The 18,755-nt window shown below is 39.8% G+C and overlaps 2 protein-coding genes across 3 annotated transcripts in view; both read left to right on the top strand.

The window, feature by feature from the left end:
- The window catches only part of slc26a6.2 (solute carrier family 26 member 6, tandem duplicate 2), a 38,358-nt gene extending 31,783 nt beyond the window's left edge, over positions 1-6,575 (top strand). The window contains exons 17-20 of the mRNA XM_074681034.1: positions 624-761; positions 1,092-1,146; positions 2,328-2,458; positions 6,225-6,575. Of these exons, the coding sequence (XP_074537135.1) occupies positions 624-761; positions 1,092-1,146; positions 2,328-2,458; positions 6,225-6,248 (348 nt within the window). The 3' untranslated portion in view covers positions 6,249-6,575. The remainder of the gene's footprint in view (positions 1-623; positions 762-1,091; positions 1,147-2,327; positions 2,459-6,224) is intronic.
- A 7,650-nt stretch (positions 6,576-14,225) lies between these two features.
- Positions 14,226-18,755, top strand: part of mgll (monoglyceride lipase) — a 65,538-nt gene continuing 61,008 nt past the window's right edge. The window contains exons 1-2 of one of the 2 annotated variants that reach the window (XM_074681527.1): positions 14,226-14,364; positions 16,577-16,715. In XM_074681527.1, coding sequence (XP_074537628.1) covers positions 16,585-16,715 — 131 coding nt within the window. In that variant the 5' untranslated portion in view covers positions 14,226-14,364; positions 16,577-16,584. Of the gene's footprint in view, positions 14,365-16,338; positions 16,716-18,755 lie in introns of those variants that run through there. The other variant, XM_074681526.1, reaches the window with a different exon arrangement.

Below are 18,755 nucleotides of genomic sequence, written 5' to 3'. Positions count from 1 at the left end.
TTTTCCATAATCCCTTTTTCTTTTATGTGTTTTCTTTTGGGGGGGTCTGAAAACAAAGTTTGTCATGTTTGTTTACACCAAAGTCACGTTTTACTACGTGAGATTTTGAATATTGAGCGTGAAGAAGCTGAAGCTCTGCTGAAGAATCTGTTAGTGTGTGGTGTCCTCAGAGTGCAGACCACACACTGTAAGATCAGGAGAGAGAAATCTTGTGCGATCTGTCTTTTGTTATCATCAAGTGTGTGCTCTCTAAATGTGTGAAGTTTTGGAGAATCCTGTGATGTGTACCAGCCTTAAGCTTTTTACCTTAATGGCAGTTTTTCTTCTCTGTAAGTTATTTTTACTTTTATACTTTAAGTAGTTTTGAAACCAGTACTTTTACACTTTTCAAGTAAAAAGCTTGAGTTGATACTTTGACTTCTACTTCTACTTGAGTAATGCATGTGAATACGTTTGACACCTTTGCTAAACTCTAACTCTAACAAAGCGCCAATCAAACACAGAATATCCTTACAGATCAGTTTGCGTTTCTGTCCTTTCCCTTCATCAAAATTCCACCTATTGATCATGGATTTCTCCTCTAGATTATTAACTCTGTATGTGTCATGTCTTGTCCTGTACAGGAGGAGAAGCCAGAGGAGAAGAACATTGCTGTTATCAAGATGGACACTGAGCCTGACCCCTCTCTTCCAAGGGCCATTATCCTGGACCTCAGCCCTGTGAACTTCCTGGATACTGTGGGGGTCAAGACAATACGCAGTGTAAGGATACAACAGCCAATAGCTTTATGATGAAGGCTCTTTTCACTTTGGAATGATTGGAATAAATTAAAACACTTTTTTTGTACCAAACTCAATAGTTATTCACAACTTTCCAAAAATATAATCATACCAGGCTGGCAAAGGAAGCAAGAGGTTATGAATTCTGATCTTATTGTTTTAAGTTTCTGAAGGACTGTCTTTGTTTTTGATGATGACAACTTCAATAACTCTTACTTTTCTCTGTTTATTCCCCGTTTCTTACCATTCAGGCTTTCAGTTGGTGTAAAATGAGTTGTTGAATTAACGCTGTGATTTTTGTTTCTGTTTCAGATCCACAAAGATTATGGGCAGATTGGTATAGAGGTGGTCCTCGCTGGCTGCCAAAGTAAGTCTCTCCACACCCCTGAAAATTATCACTGGGTCTTATTACCAAAGAGGTCTGAATTTTGGCAGACCCCCTCATATTGTTTGGTAACATTAATCAGAAAAATTTAAATCCCTCAGGGATTGCAGCACATATGTTACACTTTACACTTGTTTGCTTAAACCTTCTCCTGTTTCAGCTGCCTGGATGGAGTAAGTAACTGTAAGGTTTTCTTTTTTATTTTATTTATTCTTATTTTTATTTTTTATTATTATTTATTCATTATTTTATCAAAATATATATTATTAATAAAATAAGATAAAATAAAAATATTGATAATAATTACAAATAATAATAATAATAATAATAATAATAATAATAATAAGGTTTTCAATCACATATTTCTCCTGCTTGTGAAGCTGCTTCCTCACAGATCTAAGTGATCCTCTGACAATCTTTCACAAATATTCCAAAACCCTCCTGGGATTTCTCGTCCCACATTCTGCGGCACACACTAAGATGTATTTTTAACATCTATGTTTCAGACCCAGCCTGTCACAGTCACACACTATTTGAGTTCTTTCAACAACACTGGATGTTATTGTAGCTGTTTTCTCCTGTTATTGTAACGTGAAGGACTCCATGGCCGGTGTGCTTCCCAGGTTTTTCTTTGTCTGGTGTGATGTGAAATATTGGCTGCCAAGGAGATTATAAGGGGTCCTGAGGAAAGCTAAAAAATCATCTGCCGGACCATTTTTGTTTTAACTAAAGCAAAGCCTCTATTTTCTGTTGACTTTAAAATAATTGCCTACTAATTTGCTCTGACTCACTGGGTTGTAAAACAATTTGGGTCTCTAGGAAAATAAACACAACGCTGTGAGCTATAGCTCATTTCACAGGATTAGCAGCTGTAATGTGGCTGCTCAGGGTTTGATAGCCTGCTATGAGAAAAATATCTTCTTATGAGTGATAAGGTTTAAAAATAGTCTGCAATAAATATTCAAATAGCCAGGAATAATAACAAGGTTCAATCAGTGCCAAGACTGAACCTCACATCCACTCCACTTCTTATCCCTTCAGCTTCAACAGTCACTCTGTGTCTTCCTCCATCTCCCTTCACTTCTTTTCACCTCTTATCTGGATAATTTTCACATGTAACACTTCCTGTAGACTCATGATATCCTTTCTCACCCTCTTTCCAGCTGGTGTGGTGGACAATCTACAGACTGGAGGTTTCTTTAATGACAAAGTGACAAAATCTATACTCTTCTCTACCATCCACGATGCTGTTCTGTACTGCCAGTCACAAAACCAAGACAGCGCAACGTATGAGGTAAGAACAACATGAGATTGATTTTTTTGTAATCATGCAAAAGCAAATTGGAGGTTTTCCCAAAAGTGAAAACATTAGAATTACAAAAGTTAAAATCCTTAATTTCTGTGTCTGTTTTTTTTCTAAATACTAAAACAGCCTACCAAACATGAACTACAATATCATTCAGTCAAACTAATAATGAGCCCCTTGTTTAATTATTTATTTCACTTGATTTAGATTTTATCAACTTGAAGAGCTCCCAGGGACACTTTCATGAGGTTGTATACACTGTTAAAGCATCCAAAGGAAAATCTGTTTACATCTCATATGAATTCACATGACTTCCAGAGAGTTTTTTTTTTTCCATTTTATAAAGTTTTATCTACTACAAGAAGGCACTTAGCCAGTAATTGGAATGAAGGCATCAGTTTTTTAACGCTTACATCTCAATCCATCTCACGCTCAGGACACCACAGGTTAGTTTGGATAAAATGTGAGCCTTAAATCCAAGTTTGTTTTGGCATCAAATCAGCACTGTAGGTCCACATAGCACCAAAAAATGAGGTGCATAGCCTCACAGGCACCTCCAACCGAATGTGACTACACATTTAAAGGACGTGGGCCTTGTAATTGGTTAGCTGGGTGACAGTGAAGAAAATTTCAGGAATCACCATCAACTGGCTATACATACGCTGTACATTCAATCTCCTTTGACATCTCTTTTCAACTACTCCCCAGCAGCTCCATTAAATGAATTAATTATACCACCTATTTAATAACTCAGATGTCATAAAGAAGCAAGCAGAAAATGTAGCTTGAATGGAAAGCTGCTGTCCAACTATGGTCTTTGTAAAGTCACAGCAGCGGATCTTGTCTTGTCTGTGTATACATGCAGAAAAGAGAATCAGACTTCTGGCTGTGAACGTCTCACTCCACATCAATAGGTGGCACTGTGTCCTTTTTGATAAGCAAAGCTCTGTGTGTCTCGAACTAGTTTCTGTTCACCCAAAGAGGAAAGAACACTCATGATGATGGCTGGATGCAGCTGTAGCTCTGTATGTTTCTTTTCAATCACATCATCTGGCTCGATTGAGCTTTGCTCAGTCAGTTCTCGGTTAGACTAAGCTGTTTACATGCATCTCAATAATGGGATCTCGTGCTGACTAAGCTCATAGTCTCATTTCTTAAGCTGCATGTAAATGTATTGAGTGGCACACACTTATGTTGGTTCCTACAGCATAAGGTCACTGCTGGAGTATAAACTAGGCTTAGGGCTGTTGTAAGAAGCTCTGTTTGCACCAATTCAGGTTTATGCAGGGAAAAATAGAGAAAAACTTATAGAAATTGTATGGTGGCATTTTAAGCAACTCTGAAACCAAGAAATTGTACCTTTGAAAAATAAAGGGTGCTTAGTTTCTTCTCTGTGTGGACTTCTGCTATTGTTGTTGACATAGTTTGTATCACTACCAACTGTACTGGTAGATAATAGATGCTGTTAGTGGAAACAGGCCCTAATGCTCCTCACTGTCTGTCTGCCGAACTGTCAGTTAATATACATTTGGAACTTATTCAGCTCAAACATCTGTAGACCAAACCTAAAAACAACTCTGATGGAAGTATTGGAAGAGAATGAAAAAGAAAGTCGTCATTGAGCCAATAATGAACAAAGGTTGTTCTAGAAAGCTCTAAGAGATGAGAACTGCAGACTCTTGTTGAAACCGTTATCCCTAAATGAAGCTTTTAAAATACATTTTACAGTCACTTGATATAAGTCAAGCAAACACACAGTCATCAGAGTTTGTAAACACAGTGTGATGGTCATTGTGTTTTCATCAGAGGTGCTTATTGCTCCACGGTTTCAGCCCAGCCTCGATGTCAACCACATGCCAACCATATGCTATTGTTGTGCAACAAAAGAAAGACTTTTCAGACTCAGCTGCCTGGCTGCACATATTTTACTGGGACACAAACCAACACAGGGTAACTGCAGGTTATTCAGATGAAAGAAAGAAAGGGGGTTGTAAACCAATGACAGATGAAGCAAAGCTAAATGTGTCAGATCAGAATTTCTTCACTGACAGATGAAACAAAACAACTGGAGAACATCCACACAGTCGAAAAATCAGTCAATGAATAACCACATTCCTAATAACACATCTGTGCTCATAAATCCTGAATGACTGAGTTCACTCAGCAGCTTCATGGGAATCATGCATTATAATGGGAAATTGTTTTAGTGTTGCTTATAATTGGTTCATTAATCCTGGACTGTGCATCCAGCATGTCGATGGTCAGAGATTGATTAAACTCACTCAGAGAGCGCGGGGTTAAAGATGGCTAAGAAACATATTTAACATTTTGTCTGAAATGTTTTTTAATTGTGTTTTAATGCTAATGACCTCTGCCAAGGAGGTTATGTTTTGGGAGGCTGTCTGTTTGTTTGTCTGTGAACAACATAACTCAAAAAGTAACAAACAGATCTTGATGAAAATTTCAGGAAATGTTAAAAATTGGATAAGGAAGAAGTTGTTACATTTTGGGGGTGATCCGGATCACCATCTGGATCCAGGACCTTTTTAAAGGATTCTTTATCATTGTGAGATAGGGCCATTTTCACCATATGTGTATATAACTCCACCATAAATGGTCCGATTGCTTTGCAAAATAATACAAGTCAAGGTCACCATAATTTCTGACAGATGTTAAAGTACGATCCAGATCCTGGCAATATTCTGGATACTAAGATCTAGAGAATGAAATATGTACTGGGCCATCATAATTTTCACCAAGCAGACAGTCTGCTGAAAGGAAGTATAACATTAAAGTAGGACTTAAGTGTTGCGTGACAATCACAATATGCTTGGTGGAGGTCTGTGCTCTCTGAGTGCTTTTCTAGTTATTTATGTTTTTCTATACACACAAAAACAGAAATTCCTGTTTAATTGTGTGCACCAGAGCTGTCAGGAGGCAACTTGTGTGTCTTTATCTCCTTTACACACCTGTGCTTATATGCAAGTTGTGTACCATTCAGCCGCTGTGCTTTTGTTTCTCTGCCTGTTCTGTTGGAGTATTTAGCTCGGTGCGTGACTTTGTATATCTGCTCTCATGGAGAGATCTAACAAAGAACAAAGACGTGGCAATGGTCCATGAAACTCACAGTTTACAGGAGACAAACACACACATACCCTGGGGAATACAAGAAAACAGAGGATGTGAGAGCAGCAGGAGGTTAATCTCAGGAAAACACAAATTAAAGAAGACCAACGTGTATACATATTAATGCATGCAGCACATGCTGTCTGATTGGCTGGTTTTACATGAAGAGATAGAGGTTTTCTGTCATGATGTAGAATCTCTTTCATCCCATCCAAGTTACATTTCTCATTATAAATAGAGATACAGTCTTTCACAAGAATGTCAGAAAAAATAGAGTAACAACCATCCTAGAGGCCTATAAGAGAGACAGTGTGTTATATGTGTCGGCAGGCAGAGAATGCAAGAAATCTTGCCGTGCAAAGTGAAGACATCAAGTTTGAAAATGTTTGACATGGAGCCATTATTTCTGCTTTTTCAGCACGCTGAGAAAATATATCAAACAAAACGTTGACAGTCCTGTTCAGTCCTTCCTCTGCTGAGACTCTTGTGTCAAAGAGGAAATGACGACTCACATATTTTAAAAATCAGTCTGGTATGTGGCTCTACCATTCCCTGTCCTCCCTGGAATGTGTTTCCCTCTCCCTGCGGTTGTTTCTTTGATCCCCACTGTCCTTTTTCCCCTCCACAGGAGATCACAGGGACACATTTCTGAGGCCTGAGACGAAGCCTGGAGGACAACGTGAAGATGTGCCAGACGCTGACTGCACGGAGAGTTTTTTTTATCCATCAGGTTTCAGGGAAACACAAACTTCACTTTGTCACTTAAACAAATCTTCAGACCTGCATGTAAATAACACATGCAGATATAAAGAAACAACAAAATGCAAATTTATGACAACAAAACACTCGGTGTTACACATACGAAGTAGTCTTGAAAGAGTAGAAGAACCAAAGCTGTGAAAAAGAACAGTTATCAACAAAAACACATATTTTAAATATCCTTCAGTAATATGTTTTGACCAACAGTGTGCTATTTTTAATGATGCTCCTTTTTAAAAAATGATGTATTTATGATGATCAAAAATCTTCTCATGTTGATGTATTGCAATAAAAAATAAATGCTTTTTATTTAGTGAGATGCTTCTCTTTCTTCATTTTTTTCTCAAAGCCTACACAGTTTGTTTGAAGAGGGGTGTTGTGCTTTTTCAGGCTTCATTCTGAACTTGTGATTTCCCCCCTTAGTTTCTTTAAATGATGCAGAGCTAATGTATATATAATGTGTGTGTGTGTGTGTGTGTGTGTGTGTGTGTGTGTGTGTGTGTGTGTGTGTGTGTGTGTGTGTGTGTGTGTGTGTGTGTGTGTGTGTGTGTGTGTGTGTGTGTGTGTGTGTGTTTGTTTGTTTCTTACTAGTGTTGTACAAAACCTTTTATTTCAACCCCTGTCTGAAGTGCTCAGTTTTGGCTGCTGTCTCTTTAAGACTCCCCACTCCACAGACCCCCTTCCCTCTGATTGGCCAGCCCTCTAGAGGCTTGTTGAGGGCAGAGCAATGGACTGGTCAACAAGTCTATTGATGATTTTATAACGATCTCATTCTATTGTAGAACAGGTCGTTTTGAGCAGTTTACAGACTTAGTTGACTGTTTGAAGCGCACTGCAGCACCTTTGGCTGGAACCGTGCACACTGTTGTGATGACGTGACTCTTAACAAGGTGTGTGTTTGTTTTAGAAATGAATGGAAAACAGATCTTCTTTTTATCTTCTTTTTTTTTCTACTTTTCTTTTTTCAGTACAGTAGTTTGGTAGTCGTTTATTCAGATTGGCTGGCACAGGTTTCACGTCTGGAAAAAACTGCCATGTATGGGCACTTATCGGCGGATTTGCCCAGTTACATGTGGACAAAAGTATTTTTAAAAACAAATAAGGGGAGATATTCGCCTTTGAAAACAGTCGGCTATGTGTGTCCAAGGCCAGATACATGTCTGTAATGTGTGAAGTTAGTGAATCCTGGTTATGTCCGTCAGTCATCTGCCAATCAGAGCTAACATAACCTCACTCTTCATTTTATTGATAGACTCTCAAGTTTGAACAGACCACTGCAGAATAACTGCTGACTGTGGGTTGGAATGAACATTAGCACAAACAGATTAGCTCCTGTGTTAGCATTTAGCTCGGGCTGTATTACTCTCACATTAATCTTTCTTCTGCTCTTCTGTCCTTTTTCTGTCTGACAGTTAGGAACCAGGGTCCACCATCACTACAAAACTAGTGCTGGTTATGATTACTTGAGGCAGACAATTGCTTTAACTCGGAAACAGTGCCATGGCTGGTTGCATCATTTATCAGATGGCCACAATGACAATCAAAGCCAAAACTACCAAAGTGTTTCCTGTAAAAGCACACAACGTTTCATGCATCATTCTAAATGCTTGTTTATTCCTAGAAAATGTTGACCCACCACGTTTCTCAGTGAAACTTGCACATTGTCTCATAGGTCACATCCCTGTTGGCTGTTTGTTTCATTCTTAAGGAAATTAAAGTTTGGTTTGTGAGCTTGTGTCTGCAAATAATTAAGAAAATGAAAAGAGACAATTTTTCAGAGCTGTGTGATGATTTAAAACTGGAACAATGATCTGTTAACTACATTTAGGAACATGACTCACAGTTTAAAGGAACACAAACTCTGAATCATTATTGAAACAAATAGACTTTCTGGTAAATATGGTCCCTTCTGTGGATTTTATGTTTTCTGGCATAAAAAAGGTGAAGTGCAGGCTTAAAAGGAAAAAAAAAACACACGCACAACGGTCATATTTCTCATGGAAAATCACAAAACAAAAAGTCATATTAGTTCAAATCAGGGATGTGCAGACTTTTTAAGGAGGGGGGGACAAAAGAAAAGAGAAGGCACACTGAGCATGTTCTCACCACTGAAGGAGACACTAGTTCCACGATTTTGCGGGCACTTTAGATGTATGTATCATGTTTTAACCAGCCAAGAGGGCAGTTGGGTGTAATTTGCCAACCCAGGGGGCACTAAAGTGCATATTTTGGATCCCAAGAGGACACTTTGGCCATGTTTTGCATCCCAAAAGGGCATTTGGGTGCAGACACTTAAGAGTGCACTTTAGCTCCCAAGCAGACACTTTGGTGCACATTTGGATCCCAAAACAGCACTTAAGCACGCATTTTGGCTCCCAAGAGGGCACCTTGGCACACTGTTGGATCCAAAAAGGACACTTTAGTGTACATTCAAGAAGGTACTTTGGCATATGTTTGGACTACAAAAGGGCACGTAAGTGCGCATTTTGGCTCCCAAGAGGGCACTTCAGCAAGTTTTAGATCCCAAGCAAGCTTTTTAACATACATGTGGCTCCCAAGCAATTGCAAGGGTGCATTTTGGCCCCCAACTAGACACTAGTGCACATTTGGCTTACAAGCCAGCAATTTGGAACACTTATGGATCCCAGAAAGGCTCTTAAGCGTACATTTGGCCCCAAATCAAGAACTGTAGAGTGCCTTTTGGCTTTCAAGCAGACACTTCAGGGCACATTTTGCTCCCAAAAGGGCACATTAGTCTGTATTTTAGCTCTCAAGAGGGCTCTTCGGTGCATTGTAGTTCCCAAGGGGACACTTTTTCTGTGTTTTTGCTCCAAAAAGGGCACTTTAGCCTGCATTTAGTGGTTTTCAACAAAGGTAGGGATTATGTGAACTTGGCCCCGGAGTAAGGAAATTTGTGTTTGTTAGAACATTTCCTGTGCTTCTTGGGAATGAATTTTATAACCCTGATAACTCACCTTTTAAATGTTGCCACATTTGTTGGTGTTCCATGCAACCATGTTGCACCACTCCCAATAAATAAACAGGCTTTCCAAAGGTAAAAGATTAATTGCCAAGAAACAGCAAAGAAATAATCTACTTAACACAAACGTCCTTACTTTCTGTGCTGAGAGCATTCACATGTGTTCTTGACTAGACTTGTGCATTGTGAAACTATTTGCTGCTATTTGTCTTCAAAGCACTGAATGGCCTGGTCTCCTTGTATATAACTGACCTCTACAACAACTTCAAGGCCTTTATGATCGTCCGACATGAGTCTCTTAGTTGTCCCCAGATCAAGTTTCAAACCTTTGGCTGTGGAACAATCTCCCACCCTGGATCAGGTCAGTATCCTCTGTCAACTTTTTCAAGCTTACTGAAGATAGTGGTTTGAATACTTCAGTGTTTTTGGACACAAGTACCTCTTCATTTTCTACTGAGTCATAATCTGATTGAGGAAATTTCTTGTATTGAATTTATATGTGACCAGGAGTGTCTATAGTTAACTCAAGTAGTGAAACAGTGTACTGTGTGAAAGTATTGTGTCCTTGCAGGAGCACATGTTGAAATAGTCTCCTCTGAAGTGTGAGCATTGAGCAGTGCACCTGAGGATAACGTAAGTACATATTCCTGACATTGTACCGAGATGTTGCACTGAGTTAGTTCATACAGTAATTTGTTATATAGATGTAATTAATGAAAAATGTGGAGTGCATGAAGAGTCACGTGTCGACGAGGCCTCTTTGAAATGTGACTCAGCTGTTGCTCCTTTGTGGTGAGTGAGGAGTGTGTTTAACACCTCAAAGCTTGTTGTGCTGACTGTATCAGAAACACATCACAGCTAGCTGTAGCATCTTAGCATCACTCCATGGCAGGCTTGCATATCTTGCAGTGGTACAGTATATGATTGAGCAGTGAGGCATCGAGTAGCTAAAAATAAAATTAGTTGTTGGAGACCTTAACAGCTGTCCTTACACAGGAAGATATTGGTTGTGTCCATTTAGAGAAAATCAAGATAACAGATCTCAAAACTTCAGAGAAAGGGCAGGAGAGGACACAGATATTGTGGGTGATGACAGAGAGATCTGAAAAATTGTAGATGTAGACCAAACAAAGCATGTGTGGTGGTATTCATCAGAGAATAAAATTTCACAGACTCTGACAGTGAAGAGGCGGAAAACTGAATTAGGTGTGGTGCTGATCCATGCAGACCTGTTTATCTTGTTTCATCTGACCATCAGTGTGTAAATAAAGCAGAGTAAGCTCATTTTAAAAAGGCTGGAATCATTTCAAAATCAATATTCAAGGTGAATTCAATCTTATTTTCTCATAGGTGGTTGTTATGAGGTTCTAATAACCTTGACAATGTTTGAACAAATAGAGTGCAACATAGGTGTTTTGTAATTTACCACATTCATCGCTAATGTCAGGATTTGTCTTATCTGTGTTTGTGGCACTTAAATTTTCAAGAGTCTACATTTATAAGAGTGAGCTTCTGTTTCATATTCTTCCATCCTCTTCCTCTCTCAGCTACTGGCTGCTTATTTTGCACTTCTTACCCAGTTCAAACCAATTCACCCAAGGGAAGCTGATGGCTATCTCGCTATTTTGTGTATCCAAGGTTTTGTCAAACACTTGTCGGTGTGCTCAGTGTGAATGCATGGGACGTGTTTGTTGAAAGTTGGGTTTCAACCATTAAAATTAATCTACACTTGGACTTTGGACAAAGTAAATGCTGTCATTGCTCTATGTCAACAGCATGTGTAAAAAGGTGACCCCTTAGCAACAAGTTGTCCGAATTACTGGTTTCCCAGTAAACAGAAATGTTCGTTTACACTCAGTGAACTAAAACACAAGGTGTGTAGCCTCCGTGTGTTGTCTCACAAAACACATTTCCAGACCATTTTTAATGCTTTCAAACATGTTTAGATTCTTTATTTAGATATTTTCACGTGTGTAGGGAATATGCTAACACATCACCTGTATCAATTTAATTTAGTCATACAGCAACAGTAGTACCTTTATTTGTTGAGCATTTAACAAATGATGAGTCACTTTATTTACACACAGTTATAAAAGGCTTAACAATTCAGAAAAGGCAAACAGTAAAAGCAAACGAACAAATAAATTAGGGCCTGTACATCAAATAAAAGCAGAAAAGTCCAATAAGGCGAAAGGTTAAAGATAGAAAAAAGTCTGTTTGGAGGGGACTTCACAGATATTGGTATATGCATTTTTCAATATGTGTATAATCATTCTGATTTACAAATCTTTTGTCTTTATTAACCTAAAATGTTCTTTTTTTGTCTTCATAAGAGTGAGCCCCCTTGCCACCACCTTTCACCACCATGTTTCTGTATCAGCACAGGACAGAAAAACAGGTGAGGACCATAAATGTTTTTATTTAGTCAGCAGCCACCAAAGCCACACCTGGCAGGGTATCTGGGAAACTGCATAATTTTATATATTAAGGCCTGTCATCCACATAAAACCACAGTTTTACATCACTGAAAACTATGTTTTCTGTTAACTCCAGCCAAAGTGAAGATTTTTTTTTTTTGAGAAAACTCTGGTTTCATGGTTTCATACACCAGGAAACAGAGATTTGGGGTTCTCATCTGAATGATGGGGGCTCAGTCTGATTGGCTGGAACAGGTTTCATGTAAAAACAAACGATCAGGTATTTTTTAAAAAGAACTGAGGGTGTATTTGCCTAAAAGGCAACGACTGGAGGGAGAGGAGGATCGATTGAAAGTCGAAAATATTCCCATTGCCAGACACTGGACCTTTAAAGATAAGCAATTACTGTTAAAGTCATTTCTCGAACCCAAAGGTGATTGATGAAGGACAGCAAAGGCTGGATCCATTAAGTAAGCAGGGGAAAGGAACAAGCTAATTTCAGATTATTGTGTCGCCCGAACAAAGCAGAGCTGCCTGACTCTGTTCATGAGGGTACTAAAAGAAAGGTCTGAGTCAAAATTAACCCCTAGGTTGTGCTGGTCTCTTTGCAAACATTATCATAGCACACCAAGTCTGGACAAGAGATTATTTCATAGCTGGAGCTGGGGGCAGGGTTTATTAAAGTGACCTTAAAGGGGCTGTGAGCAGTTGGAAAGTGATCTTGAAAAAGTCTCCCTCCTGATTGTAATCCACACTTTAAAATTAGATTATCAGCACTAATATATATATATATATATATATATATATATATATATATATATATTAGCTACTCTGTAGCTTCTTTATAGCTTCCCGATCATGTCAAGCAAGACTGGACTGATTCACGGCACGTCTATATGACAACACCACACCGGATGACAAAGTTTAACAGTGAGAAGAGAGATCTGTGTTTTTCGCTGCTGAAATCGATTTCTGTGATTAATTTTGTAGTGATGGTGGACACTGGAGCCTAACTGTCAGACAGAGAAAGGACAGAGGAGCAGAGGAAAGATAAACAAGAGAGATTTAGCCCGAGCCAAAGGCTAACACAGGGGCTAAACTGTTTGTGCTAATGTTGATTCCAACCCAGTCAGCAGTTATTCTGCAGTGGTCTGTTCAAACTTGAGAGTCTATCAATAAAATGAAGAGTGAGGTTACGATAGCTCTGATTGGTAGATGACTGACAGGACATAGCTAACCAGGATTAACTAACGTTACACATTACTGACACATCTCACAGCATTGGGCTGTCAGAGCTACGTATGGATGGCTACGAAACTACTGTCCAAACTGACAGTTTGCTTATTATCACATTAGCCTAAGGATATGTCATAGCATCGGGCTGCTAGTAGCGCTACATATGGCTACAGATGTGCAGTAAGAACTTGCAATCTTTGCTTGTGGTCTTGTTTCAAACAACAGGGCTACGTAACTGTACTATTAAATACCATACTTCATTGCGTTGTATTTGGTAAAAAAAAGTTGACTTGAACATGTTTCAAAACAGGCGCAACGGTTAGCGCTGCAGCCTCACAGCAAGAAGGCACCGGTTCAGTTCCCAGCTTGGCCGGTGGGCTTTTCTGTGTGGAGTTTGCATGTTCTCCCCGTGCATGTGTGGGTTCTCTTCAGGTAATCCGGCTTCCTCCCACAGTCCAAAAACATGCTCATCAGGAGTGTGTGGGTGAATGGTTGTCTGTCTCTATGTGTCAGCCCTGGGATTGACTGGTGACCAGACCAGGGTGTACCCCGCCTCTCGCCCAATGACAGCTGAGATAGGCTCCAGCCACCTGTGACCCTGAACAGGATAAGCGAAAATGGATGGATGAATGTTGAAAGTTCCAAAAAAAAAAACCCACACACCTGGTTAAAAGTTACATCACCACAACATTGTGTGTGAGACTTCAGGCCAGAAGGTGGCAGTCACATTAAAAGAGATCCTCCTCATTGCATCTTTGATTATGAAGGTAATGCTGTGTTTATATTTTATTTCTGTCTTCAAAGAAGAACAAGAAAGTCTCAGAGGGAAGGTTTTGTCACCTTAACTGGAGTAAATGTAAACAGCGATGACAGATGGTGTAAAAAGTCACACACTGGGTCTTTAATGACAAGTATCATCCAACAGATTTGAATCTACATTGTGTTTGTAGTTATTGTTCCTTCATTAGGTGGAAGCCTTGACCCAAGAGCCAGAGAGTCTGATCTACTTGTGCTTCTATTAATAAATATCAATGGGTCTGCAATGTACAAAATGTGAACCATGTGGACTCAACCAAGAGGAGTTTTTACAGAGAGAGGACGAACAGAGAGAAGCTGTGTCCCCGCCTCTGGGGAAAATGATGTGAATGTGTTTCTGTTTGAAGGAGGGAGGGAGGGAGGAGGTGTGTGAATACTTATGTAGTTTCTTCCCAAACGTTGCTCTCAGTGCATTCTTCTCCAGACGGGTGGCTGAGGCAGAGGGAGAGAGAGAGACAGAGGGGGAGACTAAAACACAAGAGGGGGACAGAGAGAGTCAGGGAGTGGGATAGGAGAGTCCGAGAAGAAGCTGAAACTTCACTGCAGACGCTCCCGCACAGGTTTGTTCCATCCTGTTTTTTAATTCTTCTTATCATCGCATTCATTTCTGCGCGTAAAGACTTCACATTGCGTTAGACTGCGTTACGGAGACGCAGAATATTTCTGCTCTATTTTAAAATCCCTGTAATTTTACGTGTAAAACGATCCAACTTGTTGTTTTGCATGTTTCCTCGCACACGCTGCATCTTCTCCATCATCTTCCATTCATGAATCTGGTGTAAACCTCGCAGGTGTGTTTCTAAAATATTGCGCGTATTGTTCACCTCGGAGATTTGCAGTCAAGCCGGATCAATCGGTCCTGTAGTCTCTGTTTAAAGCTTCATCGGGACACTTGCATCGCGTTTGCATTTTCTGCAAGCTTGCAGCCGATAATCATCATAATGAGGACTCTGCTCCATGTGCACGGGGATGGAAACGGTTGCAGCACAGATGATAAACGACGTTTTGCGCACACATGTCCGCGGAGCTAATGATCCAGTTACAGCAAAACAGAAGTGATCAAAACACACATGATGCGCTTTTATACTGTGGTCCATATGCTGTGTTTTATCCGATCACATGATGAGCCATGCATAAAATTGGCTGCAAATCAGAAATGTTTCTTCTGAGCGTAAGAGAGCGTACAGTAGATCCGCGGGCTGATGCTCTCCAAACCATGATGAATGATAGAAATATCCAGATGTAACAGAAAGCTGGTGTCCTAGAGTAAGGATGGTGGATAAAAGCCTGCAATCTACAGTTTGGCAATCGTTGAATCGACGTGTTAACCAGCTTTAACATGTTTCAGTTTGAGGTCCGAGTTTGTGAGGACACTCAACCTGAAAGACCTGTAAGGCGACACCTGATCACTTCAGGAAATAGCTTCACACCAGGGCTATTTTTGCCTCCTGCAGTGTGTCAGGCAGCACATACACACACTCACACATTCACACATATTAAACTGTCCTCCTTATTGTGATGCTGCACATACTCTGAATATTAAGCACATGTAGTGTTAAACCAGCTAGACCTGATGCTACTGGGGCAGAGATGGAGAGGAGAGAGGGGAGGGGAGGGGTTGGTGGTGGTGGTGGTGGTGGTGGTAGTGGTGTGTGTGTGTGTGTGTGTGTGTGTGTGTGTGTGTGTGTGTGTGTGTGTGTGAGTGTGCGTATGTATGCTCTTGTGGGGAGGGGGTTGCTTTAGTGTTGCAAGAAAATTGCGCGCAGCTTTGCAAGGTTTGGAAAAGATGAACAGAGAAATGAGAAGTATGTTTTGCGTTTTTGTTGGAAGTGATGATGTAGATAATCAGCACAAAGGACGGATAAGGTTACTAAAAAAAAAACAAAAAACAAAACAAAACAACAACATTAAATGTAAGGACCATTGTGCTGTTTTATTTTGTTATCATTATTATTATTATTATTATTATTATTATTATTATTATTATTATTATTATTATTATTATTATTATTGTTATTATTGTTATTATTATCATCATTATTATTTAATTTCATTTTATTTTATTTCCTTTACCATTACCGTATTACCATAAAAATGTCGAGATTTAAATTATTACAGAGAGCAATATTTAAAAATTTCATGTAACTATTTTTTCTCTTGGATAATCAATTTATTTTATTTTATTTTATTTTATTTATTTTTTAAAATTTACTGTAAAAATACAAAAAACAATTGCTGAAAACAGTTTAATGTGAATCTTACACAGCGCATCATTGTGTGCACTGTCTGCAGTGTCTTCCTTACACAGTTATAAACCTCATAGATTTAGATAATTGTTGACAATTCCGACAATTTATCATGATTATGATCAAAATTGGTTGAGCTGAATTGCTAAATTGAATTGGAGAGAGGGAGAGAGACAAAGAGAGGGACTGGGAGAGAGAGAGACCTTGAGGAAAGCAGAGCATATGGTCCTGTGACGTAACGCCGGCCGTAGCGGACGCTTTGACAACAGAGCTGTGTGTGTTTTGTGTGTGTGTGAAGGCAATACGTGTTTACGAGAGTGTGTATTCCTCAGGATTAGATCCAGCACATAACCCACAAACCGTGACACATCTGATGCTCGGCTGCACGCGCTCTGAAATACCTCCACAACACCTGCAGCGACCATGAACACGCTGACCGCCGTCACCTGCCTGCTCGTCGCCGGCATCAGCTGCTACCTCTACGGCAGCGACTTGCTCATGTCGGTACTCCGTGTCTCTGTTGCAGAACTCTCCATGCCGGAGCCGGGAGCTGCTCAGCCGCGGCAGAGCCCGCAAGGAGTCCCCTACAGCGAGCTGCAGCACATCGTCAACGCCGACGGACTGCACCTGTTCTGCCGCTACTGGGAGCCCGACAGCCCGCCAAGGTGAGTGAGACAGGAGCGGGAAACTAGTTCTACCAGTGCATGTTTACCTATCTGCCCTTTAGCTTTAACTACTGGATAGAGTGTGAAACCTGTTAAAAGTGAGCTACATTTTAAGAGACGTTCATCAAACTATACTCGGTGCTCTGTTGAGGAAGCTTATCCTTTGCACATGGTTGTTTTAAGCCCTCGAATCACATGGGGGCTGTCTCTGCAGGTCCTGCATGTTTGCAGCTTTCAGTGCCTGTGTGTGCAGTCCAGTGCTGATCTGTATGATCTGTAACCATGCACAGTCAGGCATCCACGCTCCCTGGTCAGTACAAAACCATCACCAGTATCCCCAGTTTAATGCTCCAAGAGGAAAACTGAGCTACTTTAGAGTCATGTGGTGAAACAGCTCTCCAATCAGCACTCCTTGTTCCTTTATAATGTCACCTTTAATCATGGTTAAACATTTAGTTTATTCCATACATTTGAAAGTTTACTATGAGAGAAAACTTAGGCACACTGGTTGGTTGATTTTACGTAACTCAGCAGCAATGTGTGTTTTTAACAGTAGGCTACACCATCCTTACAAGTACTGTTTTAAAAATAAGACAAAGTTTGACCTGGATATCTGCCTGTAGCCAAGACAAAAACATCTCCTACATCAAAATAAAACAAAAAGTAATTCCATTGTTGTGAGCGGTAAATCTGGACAGTTTAGTGTCACTCTGGGGTCAAACCTTGTTAAAAAACATAATTATGTTAATCTCCTCATTGTGAGACACCAGGCGCACCAGAAACTCATCCAGGTCATGACCCCGTTAGAAAAAAAGGATGAAGAACAGTTTCTTAATCAGACAATTGAACAAGTTAAAGCTCCCATGAAGACTTTTTTAGATGGTAATGAAACAGACTGATGTTATTTTGATGCCTCTTCCATATGACCTAAATAAACAGACAAAACTGTATCAAAGACAACTGCTTATGTATATGAAGTCATACCATATATGTATGTCACCCCTGTGGTGGGGGTAGGTGTCCCAAAAGATTCACTGCATGAAAGAAATTTAAAATAAAGAATGATATGTTTTTCATATAGTGTAAGAAAACACATTGATTATTTCTTGGCATTAGCAAAGAGATGTTTTCCAAATTTGTCCACAAGGGGCATCAAAATCAGCACAGATCTAAAGTTCCTTAGGGAAACTTTAAACGATAGTTGAATAAATCCAACAGCTCAAAAACTGTGGGTGGAGCTCTCATACTACACTAATTAGGCTTTGAATAGAAAAATATGAATAAAATGATAGATTTCAGCTTCTGTTATAAACAGAGATGCCACATTTATTTAGGCCAGAGATGTTCACAAGTCTAAAAAATAAGTCTTATGAGCTTTTGTCATCTGCTGCTATCAGGTCTACAAAGAATACTGCACAGCTATATCAACGAAAAGCTTTAAAAGTATTTACTGTATTATTATCCTTACCTGGGTGAGTTTTCAGGTGCCCGATAAAATTTGATGTGGTGGATCCAGCATCTTTGATCTGGATCCTGCAGACTTTGGAGTCAGCTCTCCTGTTGTTGGTACCGTCCTGTTTGAAGTTATTGTAACCAAATGTAACCACAAATGGTCCAGTAACAGCTGCAGGTCTGCCGCCAGTCGCCATTGTCGTAATACGATGCACAAGTAATACTGCCCGATGCCACAAGGCATATACCCTGTGCATAAAGTTGTTACCATGGTTACCATGAAAAAAGGAAGGAACCACGTTAAGCTCGTCAGTTTTCTCAATCTTAATACGCCAAAAAAAGAAAACATGATTGTTCACGAGTCCTAAAACACAAGTCAGAACCAAGTCTAAAATATATGTGTGTGACATTAGTGCAACTTGAGTTAGAGTTGCAAACTCGAGCCTCCATCTCTGACTAAGGCATGACTAAACTGTTAATTCATGTGCCCAAAGACACCAGTTTGTAAACATCTTCTATAAAACAAGTGTAACAAGCTGAGCACATTACAAACTGATCTGCAGAAGGTCTGTCCCGTGGTGTCAGAGC

Source organism: Halichoeres trimaculatus, unplaced genomic scaffold (genome assembly GCF_033239565.1).
Source record: "Halichoeres trimaculatus isolate MK-OKI-2021-1 unplaced genomic scaffold, fHalTri1.1 fHalTri1_scaffold_11, whole genome shotgun sequence".
In the NCBI taxonomy this organism is placed as follows: Eukaryota; Metazoa; Chordata; class Actinopteri; order Labriformes; family Labridae; genus Halichoeres; species Halichoeres trimaculatus.
Note: the sequence above shows the minus strand (reverse complement) of the source record. Positions and strands in the feature narration are given on the sequence as shown.